Below are 11266 nucleotides of genomic sequence, written 5' to 3'. Positions count from 1 at the left end.
CATTAAAAGCCTGATGCATGAAATATGATACTGGGGCAAAAAACACATGCAAACTTTTTTTTTTGGATTTTTAAAAGATATTTTGTCTAAAGTTTCAATAAACTGTTCCATTAAAAAATACAGCTGACACAACCACAGATGATTAATATCATCAGTGCAGTAAACACATAGAAAGATTAATTATTTTATACATGTATTTTCACAGTTAGCCTGTTTGAACCTTCACCAGTGGGCTGCTATTAAAAAAAAAAAAAAAAAACAGGTCCAGTCAGATTTGCAAAAAAATCATCCTTGTTTTGTGAATAATCAGTTAATTGAAAGATCTCATTGCACAAAAGTATTTGTTCACAAATCACAATACTACTTCTCTCATAATGGTATCACAAGATTTAATAACTTGAATGGCTTTATAAGATATCTACAGTTATATGGCCTATTGTTATGACATTTTTTATGACAGCTTTTTGATGGATTTGAAAGACCAAAGTCCCTGTTTATTGTAAGGCATGCAAAAAAACAGGCCATTTTTTAGATGGTCTCATTTTGGGTTCTGCAGAAGAATCAAAGTCATTTTTGCAAATTTGTAAAGACATGAGGGCGAAAATAAGCTGAATAATTTTTGTGTGAACTTCATTTAATTGTGAACAGCCCAGGGAATGATACTGTAATGTTTTAATGTTTTGTGAGATGATAAATGCACAATAAAGACCAACTAAAATATCCATTATGGCAGTTTTTATTCAAAACCAATACAAAACTATATAAGCATTATAAAAACTACAATTCAGTGAAACTATGACAATAAATATAATTTAAAAATATAAAATACCAGGCAATTTCAGTAAATTTACAGTAAACTCACCATTGATAAAATCATTTATCATCCAGAAATTATTATTCAAAAATATTCTACATTACAGTACTAAAAGTTTCTTCAGTTTCTTCATTTGAGATATTAATTCATTGTTGGCTTGTGTTGTTAATTCTGCAAATATAAAGAGACACATGTTAGTGTCTAAAGGATGAAATGTGCATCAAGGCACAAAGTCAGAATTTAAAAGATTGAATTATTATAATTAAAATCATGCTAATTAATCATTTTATCCATCATATGTAGACAAGAACTTACTTTTCTTTAAGAGAAATCACCCAGCCTTCAGTAGGATCCAGACACATCTTTCCTTTCTTCATTGTGGCACTGTAAGAAAAATGTAAAATTCTTTAAAATTGATGGAATGACACTTTACTATTGCATAAAATTATATGCAGGAGTCACATTCTGACTTCATCATTTAACTGAACAGTTCACCCTAACATAGATTTCATCTTTCATTATTTACTCTTCCTTAAAGTGTTGCTAAGATTTTTAAACTTGTGAAGAACATAAAATAAGTTCCTTAGCAAAATGTCCAAGCCACTCTTTTCTGTACAATAAAACTCAATGGTGACTACGACTGGCAAGCAAAATGTTTTAAAGGAAGACTTTTATGATGTTTTCAATCATACAAGTCAGTTTATGTGTCTACATTTGAAGTGTTTCTTTGAGAAGTTTCACACTCACATGATCTCCTCATTTTTGCATTGTGGTCCAGCAGGAATCACCCTCAACGACAGTATTCTTTTGGCAGGAATTTGTGGCTTTGAATACGTTTGAGGGCACTCGCAGCGTAGATATATTCTAGGTCTACCTGCAGTGACAGAGGGAGAATTGCTGTAAGATTAGCATGAAAGATTCATCAAAAACATATCAAAAAGTGCGACGAATGAATGCTAGACTGCTTACCATCTGTTGTGGACAGCAGTGCAGCTGTGCAGATCAGAAGCACGAAGGCTGATGCGGTGAACGTCTTCATTCTTAGTCAGTATTGTGCAGAGCAACACCAGTGAAGGTATTAAGAGACCGTCTGCTGTCGTTTTGTGTGCTGTGAGTCTAACAGTGGCCCGCACACTTGCCTTTTAAAGGCCGACACTCCCACGCAACATGCGAGAGTTCATTGCACAATCATGAGTTCCTACTATTCTTCTCTTCCAAGGAACTCTCTCTCTCAAATGACCTATAATACTGTTATATTACTTCACTTGATAATAAAATAATTTAGAAACAGTAAAAGTAGTGTTGCCAAATGTCAGCTGAGATCAAAAAACCTTGAAATGTTAATAATTAAACATCTCAACCTAACAAAAATCCTATTGTATCAGACATATGCATGATTATTTAACAAGATCAAACCTGTTTCACACAAGTTACTACATTCCTTCTGTCATCTGATTGATAGTTTATACTATTTTACCAGGTGAAAAGCCTTTTAGTGTATTTGTAAAACTATCCACCTTTAGCTTGTGTTCTTTTTAATGTGAACTCTTTACTGATTTTTATTAACATATGAATAACTTTCATATTGTTAATAATATTTCAAACTAACACTTACTGGAATTAGTTTTACCTGATTATCGTACATCATTTCTGTCAGGACCACTGTCGTCAAAATGATAGACAGTTAGCATACAGTTTGGTTTGGCGGCATGGTTCTGTTCTGGGCAATAAACTCCCTGCCCATCCATGCAGCATGTCATGAATGAGCAGGGAGAGCAGCAATAATAACCGCCCAAGGTAAACAAAACAAAGCAGATATCATTAATGTACTTAATGATATTCAAGTGTAAGACATTATTCAGATAAAAGGAGTCTGATTCAATGAGGAATATCAGAAGCCAAGTCCTGACTGTGGCAAAAGGAGAAGATGGGGATGGAGGAAGGTGTTTTGCTCTTGAGCAAACGACAAAGCTGCCGAATAATACTGAATAGAGCTTATATAGGAATGTTATGATAGGTGTCGTATTCCTATAGGTAGATGTGATCAGCTAAGAGTCAGCTGATGCGAGCTTGACTCACGTGACCTGCAAGAACTAATGCTATATGCTTAATTTTTTATGATCAAACCATCAGATGTTTGAGGAATGCTTATTTGTTTGTCTCGCAATCATCATTTTATTGCATTGCATTATATGTTTTGAAACCATAGCTTTGATAGTAAAACTAAGCAAATATCATCTTACTAAGACATATGTGACCCTGGACCACAAAACCAGTCATAAGGGTCAATTTTTTAAAACTGAGATTTATACATCATCTGAAAGATGAATAAATTGATGTATGCATTTGTTAGGACAATATTTGTTCGAGATACAATTATTTGAAAATCTGGAATCTGAGGGTGTAAAAAAATCAAAATCAAAATGAAGTCTCCTTGAACTCTGTGTATTCTGGCTCAAGACAGTTAGGGTATGTTGAAAAACTCTGATCGTATTTTCACCCTCAACTTCAAAAATCATTTCAAAATCATCCTACATTGCCGCTGGGATCATTTGAAGCTGCATTTAAACTGCATTTTGGAAGTTCAAAATCAGGGCACCATGGAGAAAAATGCTGAAATGTTTTCCTCAAAAAACAATTTCTTTACGACTGAGGAAAGAAAGACATGATCATCTTGGATGACAAGGGGGCGAGTACATTACATGTGAATCTTTGTTTTGGAAGTGGACTTCTCCTTTAAGTGAAAGAGGACTTACAAAAAAGTCTGGATATTCATTAAGTAAGGAATGATGGAAGATCACAGGGATAATGTGCACACAATACACAATGCACACAATGTGCACATGTTTCAGACGCTTGGAGGCTATAAGAAACAAGCAATACAGGCAAATGCATGAAACATTCTGTTGCTGATTCGAAATGTTTTATTTAAAAGAGAGTTTATCATGTCTGTAGGAGTTGGTCTTCAGTGGGGGTGTTGTTTATTACCTACGTTTTTAAGTAAAAGTCCTTTTAATATAACTGTATAACTATCCACCGTCAGAGATTGCGTTTCATGTGTCTTTCTGCTGTTAAAGCTTTACTGATTTTTATGAAGTAAACAAATGAATAACTTTTATATTATTAGTAATATTTCAAGAGGAACTCTTACTGAACTGAAGGAACTTACACCATATTTTTAGTCTCTCAGTCATCATTGTATTGCATTAGCCTATATGTCTGAAACTACAGAGCCGTGAGTAAAAAAAATAGCCCCTGGTTTCACAGACAAGGCTTGCCTAAGCCTAATACCAGACTAAAATGTTAGTCTGAGCTGTTTCAACTGAAAGAAACTTGTACTAACTGATCTTATAATTTGTCAGTGCCTTTGTTTTGCCTCAAGATTCACACCATCCCACTAAACATTGGACGTCGGATAGACGTGCAGATCATGTCTATATTGGGTCCGTCGGTCAGGGTCACGTCACTACGACGTCACATTGCGCAGTGGGATATATATATATATATATATATATATATATATATATATGAAGAGTTCAGATGCAAAACCCCCTAAAATAAAAGCCATATCAGTCAAAAATGAGATAATGATACTGAGTGAATGCTTTCTACACATATTATACGTCCATCAAATACTTTTACTTCAAACTTGCTAAAATCCCAGCCTCAGCCCAATCAGAAGTACCAGTACTTAAATAGAAACCTATACATCAGAGACTGATAAAATGCATTTTTTAAAGAAAGACGTCAGATGGATTTACAGGCTTTTGTATGAGGCGCCACGTAGGATTTAAATCAAACTTCGCTTATCAATACATACATTAAACACGTGCATATACACCTATAAATTACTTGCATATACATGCATACTGTTGGATGTTCAAAATATATATGAAATATAGCATATACATCATAGCATAGACATAGCAATACATCTTTTATTAGTAATGAATACATCTACACTTGTGAATAAACTTAACGCAGGCATACGCTAATAGACACTCGCTTATACGTATAAACTTGATCCATGCATATACACCTAAAAACACTCGCACATACATATAAACTCGCTGCATGCAGACACACCTGTACATACTCGCATATACATATAAACTTGATCCATGCATATACACCTAAAAACACTCGCACATACATATAAACTCGTTGCACGCATATACACCCATAAAACACTCACGCAAACATACAAAATACATTTCAGGTAAGACGCATGCTTGAGTTGTGTATATACATATATGCAAGTGATTTCATATGTGGATGTGCATGAACTTTTCAGTGTAAACGGAAGGCATTTCAGTGTAAAAGGAAGCAGCGGCACTTCCGGCGGAATCTCCAGATGCCGGGGCATTTTAAAACGCTTAACGTGACTTAATGCATTAAAATAGTGTTTTAAAAAGACATTTAATATAGCATATGATGTACCAGGGGCGAATTTCCACTGGGCACTTTTCAAAATCCCGTTCAGCACCGCCGAGAGTTTGCGCGATCGTTCAAACAAAACCGAAAGTAAAACGCGCACGCGCCTTCAAAAGCAATTTTAATACCCCGCGTTTAGAGCGCGACTCCCCAATGCGTGCAAATTAGGCTACATAACATATTTAGGATGTTATTAGTATGTAGGCTATAATAGGTTGTGTAGTTGTCTATAGTTCTGTATCATGCTTGAAAAATTTTGGTCTCTATTTAAATTGTTTTAACTATGTTCTGTTCTACTTTCTGAGTATGAATTATCACATGCAGTAAAAGCATGGGAGTCAGAAGCAAAATAAATGTGGGTGGGGAGTATATGCCATTTTCTGTAGTGTGGTACCTTTTACCCACTGCGCAATGTGACGTCGTAGTGACGTGACCCTGACCGACGGACCCAATATAGACATGATCTGCACGTCTATCCGACGTCCAATGTTTAGTGGGTACTATGTATATTACCTCTGCGTACTAACGTGACAACACTACAAAACACAGCCATAAAAGTATGTTTCCAGTGGCGTAAGCAGTAAAGCGAATAACCACACTACAAATTTTAACGGGTGAATTTAACTCTCTCAGAGTTAAAATTAACACTTATCCAGTGTATATATGGATACCACCAGTAAAGTGTTAAACTAACACTTTTGAAAGTGTTGACATTTTTAACACTGAGACAGTGTTACTAATAAACTCCTAAAATGTAAAATATTAACACCAGAACGGATGATGAAAACACCAAAGTTGGTGTTCAAATTTAGCACTCATGGAGTAACTGGTCAACACAATACCAGTGTTCAGGTGAAAATATTAAAAAATAAACCCACAAAACAATACGTTTACATTAATTTATTTTTTTTAATTGAAACACATTTAGTGTTTTCAATACATGTTTTTTACATGTTCTCACAACATCTAAAACATCATAATGTCAAGGCAAATCAATGCAAAGGCACAAAATACAAATTCTTATTTGGTCCATACGTGCTCTTAATGTTTTAAGGTTTATAATGCTTACATTTATCAGCTTTAACAACAGTCTTTGCTTTGTTTTCAGCATGACAAGATGTGTTTCTCTGCTGTTTTCAGCCAAGCAAGATATTCACTCCCACTTGGAGCATTTCAAAAGTGCTCCTGTAAAATTAGAAAACTAAATAACAAACAGGATAATTTTACATCCATTTTTTACAATGCAGATTGTATCAATGCAGCTTTACAGTATTAAACAGGGAAATAGTGTGTCGAAATCTAGGCTGCAACAAAGTCAGATTGAGCAGAGGTCAAATTTAGCACTCATGGAGTAACTGGTCAACACAATACCAGTGTTCAGGTGAAAATATTAAAAAATAAACCCACAAAACAATACGTTTACATTAATTTATTTTTTTTAATTGAAACACATTTAGTGTTTTCAATACATGTTTTTTACATGTTCTCACAACATCTAAAACATCATAATGTCAAGGCAAATCAATGCAAAGGCACAAAATACAAATTCTTATTTGGTCCATACGTGCTCTTAATGTTTTAAGGTTTATAATGCTTACATTTATCAGCTTTAACAACAGTCTTTGCTTTGTTTTCAGCATGACAAGATGTGTTTCTCTGCTGTTTTCAGCCAAGCAAGATATTCACTCCCACTTGGAGCATTTCAAAAGTGCTCCTGTAAAATTAGAAAACTAAATAACAAACAGGATAATTTTACATCCATTTTTTACAATGCAGATTGTATCAATGCAGCTTTACAGTATTAAACAGGGAAATAGTGTGTCGAAATCTAGGCTGCAACAAAGTCAGATTGAGCAGAGGTCTTGTGCCAATGGGTGTGTTGACGAGGTGTTCGCAGGGGATCTGTCTCTGGGGCTCATGTAGTTGTCATGGTCTCCGCTGACGTTCAGGGCTGTAGAGGTCATCTCTAGGTACTGATCCACCATCTGGACAGGATACGGACTGGATCCAGGGAACTGCAGTGACCATCTGATCTGGATTCATTCAGGATCTAGGTGGCTACAGTGACCTATACTGACATTATATGGATAACTTTGTTCAGGGCATTTTTTTAATCTCCTTTTGTGGTCCAAAAAAGAAAGAAAGGCATAATGCATTAGAGCAACACAAGGCCAAGGCTAAGTAAATGTTGACTCGATTTTCATTTTTGGGTGACTTACTCTTTTAAGGAAAATCATTTAATTCACTGTAAATGTATGTATATATATTGTAAAAAGAAAGTCAGTCTTACTGGAAAATTAGTCTTTTAACAACAGAAACAAAGTCATAATTCCAAGTGCGTACTGATCTCTCTCTGCATTGAGGTTGGACTCCTCCTGCCAAAATGAATGTACATAAATGGGACAGCACATAAATCAAATGGCAGTGCAAGCATACCAAAAACTTACATTTGATACATTTTTTAGAAGGAGATCAGGCTTTTTATCATTATTGTTTAATAATCAAAATATTAAGCATGACAATCAACAATTTTAAAATATGCAATTGTGGCTTACCCTTGTTTCTGGTATGTGTCCTAACAGAGCTCTTCTCATCCCACTTAATGTAATGGTGACTTCATACTCTTCAAGCACATCATCTCCAGAGTGAAAGAATATCTCTCTGGGAAAACGTTTAGAAGTGCACAACAGATAAAAATAGCTATAAATCCGTATGATGTTATAAAACATACTGTAAATTAGGTAAAACACGTACTTCTTACGTTTTCCTGTTAAAGTGACCTCTGCGTCTGCCCTGCATAACAATTCAAATCTGTGAGAAACGTTTAGGCTCGTTTAGGCACATACAGCTTACAAATATCTTCATAAAGTAATATTATCCTATATAATACATAATGTAAATGAGGTAAAACACTTACTTTAGGTGTTTCCTTGATAAAACCAACTTCCCCGTCTGCTCCGCATCGTGAGTGAAAGAAAATATCTCTGAAAAACAAAAGTTTAGGAGTGCACAACACAGAAATGTCACTATTAATCAATGTTATGTTATAAAATACATATATTAAATAGGGTAAAACACTTACCCCTTAAGTTTCCCTATTAAAAGCGGCTCATCTGCATCAGCTCCGCATTGCAATTCAAATCTGTGAGAAACGTTTAGGCTCGTTTAGGCGCGAACAGCATAACGTTATAAATATCGTCATAACGTAATATTATCTTACAAAATACATATCGCAACTTAGATAAAACACTTACTTTCGGTGTTTTCCTTGATAAAACTGGTCTCCTCTGTATCGTGAGTGAAAGAAAATATCTCTCTGAGAAAAAGTTTAGGAGTACACAGGACTCTGGTCTGTTCCGCATCGCGAGTGGATAAACATGTCTCAGAGAAAATTTTAGCCACATACAGCACATAAATATCGTTATTAAACGATATGACATTACATTACATTTTGTAATTAAGATTAAACGCTGTATTTCGCTGTTTCCCGTCCTCATTATGCTCCGCATCGCGAGCAAAGAAAATGGCGTCTGTAAAAAATATTTCAGATGGGTGAGGCGCGCACACGAGCAAATGTCCCGAATGTGACTGATAACACTCAACAGTGCTAATAAGGGTAACTCTGCGTATTTACACCGGCCAGAGGGCGCTGTTTACACTAGCTAGTGTTAATCCTCTCAAATTCAACACCACAAGTTTAACTCTTTACTCTAAAAGTCCTTAACACCAGGATTTTAACACTGGAGATTTTGTTGTGCAGTGTTTTCTTGACGCAAGCAACCCAAGTTCGCGTCCACCTATTGCCGAAATCGTTATTCTGCCTTTTCACATCTCATTTTACATCGGAAAGGCATTTGTTTTCAAATATAAAAATGAAGGAAATAATCTAAATGTTTGAATAAAGTATGCAGTAAGTATATAAGTATGTAAGTAGGCAGATACACTCAGATGCTTTATTTACTTTGCTGTGTTACAGAAGTGCAGCAGGCGCGAATATTCCCTAAACACACCTAGTAAAGACAGCAAGCGGTCAGGACCGTGGCGCCCGCTTCCTTTGAAATCAGTGGCGGCTACTGGTCTGTCAAATAGGGGAAGCTCATTTTCGGCCTACATCGTAAAATTGTCTATTTATTTATTCACAAGAATGTGCCTTATTGTCATAAGTCACAATGCAAACAATCGTAAAAAAAAAGCTTTAGTTTTATTATGCAAAATATGATGTATTTTTTCTTTTAGTCAGATGCTACTATATAGTATAAATATTTTGCAATTTAAATAAGGTTATTATGGAGATTTATTTATTTATTTATTTCTAAAGTATTTTAATAGAAATATAAGGTTTCATTATGTTATGTTAAAATTTTTCAAGATTACTATATATATATATATATATATATATATATATATATATATATATATATATATATATTATATTTATATTAATTTATAGTCATCCTCCATGTTAATATTTAATGTAGTAATCTATATATATATATTGATTACTACATTAAATATTAACATGAATGAATGAATGAACGATCTAAAAAAAATATTAAACTCTGTAAAAGTGAAACAAGGAATGTGGTGTATAATTGTGTGAAATATATGATGAAAATCAAGCAATTTCGCCAAGCAAATATAAACAAATAGGTTGCAGCAGTTTTATTTCGACTGAACTTGAGAAATCCACGATGGGACTGAGCGCGAATAGCTTCAGCGATTCCTTATAGTACAAAATCGCTGTCAGTCAAAAGGAGATGCAATCTTTCGACAGACCCTCCAATCATCATGCAGAAGCTCGGAGTCCAGGCCAGCCCACTCCTCATTTGCTCCTCATTCACCCCCAGAGACGCTGAGCGTCCGTGGGCGGGACATAATCGCAGCGTTTATCCAATGACCGTCTAGTTTCAAAGCACTGAAAAAAAACGTTCAAAGCAGCCCCATTGAAGTCAATGGACGCTGGGCTTCAACGGGGAAATGCACTGTGACGCTACGGGAATGTATGAGAAGAAAATCAAGTCAGCCGACCTGCTATATCTAACTGATTCTGAACGAACTCGTCTTTGAGATGAACGTTTTCTAACGCATTTTTAGTCAATAAAATGTTAATACAATAGTACATAATTTGACCATTAATTTTGTGACATTATAGGGGAAGCTGAGCTTCCCTTGCAGTCTTAAAGAAATCGCCACTGTTTGAAATATGTTTGATGATTGCGCCTGATGCGCCCGCGCCCGCTCCGTCCAGTCCTCCACCCCTGATGCTGCCTGTTTAAACGCGTGAGCATGGAGCTTAATCTATTAGCGCATTCGTCATGTGGAATGGATTTGACTAATGGCGCTCTACAAAGTGCGCAGACATATTCGCCGAATTAGAGACGGTAAAAGTGGGTGGGTCCGATATCACTGGTCTTTAAAGTGCCCCTACTATGCGTTTTCAAATATGATCTTTCATGTAGTGTCTCATGTAGCTGTATGTGAACATAAACTATCTGCAAAGTTGTGAATCCGACAGTGCACGATAAATAAAGTTATTGTCTATTAAAAAAAAGAGTCGGCTCACATCTGCTTGAACGAGTCGTCAGGATTTCGAATCTTTTTCTGTTACGGCCACACATCACGAAGTAACACATTTACATAATGTCCGCCCACATTCTACGTCGCGAACAACTTGCCCCCCCCATAAATTTTCATGTGGTTTACGTCACATGGAAATGTATATGTGACTGGTCTTCACCTAGCTCTGCGTTATGTGTGGATGAATGGAATCGGACAACGGGAAATACACGGGCCACATTTTATTCTGCATGAATAAAAGAACATAAATGAAAACAAGCTTGTAGCTGTTGCCCTCTTTCACATCCGTATCCCCAACCTCTCCTCAATCGCGTTTGCCGCGAACTGAGACATTCCACAACATTCACATTTCTCATATAATCAAGTCAAATAATGTTCAACATATTTCATAAAAAGAAGAATAAAGCATTATACATAAATTCAAAACAACTTCAACAGAAG

The 11266-nt window shown here is 35.6% G+C and overlaps 1 protein-coding gene and 1 long non-coding RNA gene across 3 annotated transcripts; both read right to left on the bottom strand.

The window, feature by feature from the left end:
- Window positions 1–851: 851 nt before the first annotated feature.
- Window positions 852–1923, bottom strand: LOC127168088 (interleukin-8). Its single transcript, XM_051114639.1, has 3 exons — window positions 1784–1923; window positions 1562–1688; window positions 852–1198 (listed from the first exon to the last, which is right to left on the bottom strand). The coding sequence occupies exons 1-3, from the start codon at window positions 1851–1853 to the stop codon at window positions 1126–1128; spliced, it is 270 nt and encodes an 89-aa protein (XP_050970596.1). The 5' UTR covers window positions 1854–1923; the 3' UTR covers window positions 852–1125.
- A 5489-nt stretch (window positions 1924–7412) lies between these two features.
- Window positions 7413–8845, bottom strand: LOC127168089 (uncharacterized). 2 transcript variants are annotated; one of them, XR_007828076.1, is made up of 6 exons: window positions 8503–8845; window positions 8331–8390; window positions 8166–8232; window positions 8003–8059; window positions 7804–7909; window positions 7413–7623 (listed from the first exon to the last, which is right to left on the bottom strand). It is a non-coding gene; the product is annotated as an uncharacterized LOC127168089 (long non-coding RNA). The 2 variants fall into 2 exon arrangements; XR_007828075.1 differs by having other exon boundaries at window positions 8331–8844.
- Between the last annotated feature and the right edge of the window lie 2421 nt (window positions 8846–11266).

This window comes from Labeo rohita, chromosome 7 (assembly GCF_022985175.1).
Source record: "Labeo rohita strain BAU-BD-2019 chromosome 7, IGBB_LRoh.1.0, whole genome shotgun sequence".
In the NCBI taxonomy this organism is placed as follows: Eukaryota; Metazoa; Chordata; class Actinopteri; order Cypriniformes; family Cyprinidae; genus Labeo; species Labeo rohita.
This window is presented reverse-complemented; position numbering and strand designations above follow the sequence as displayed.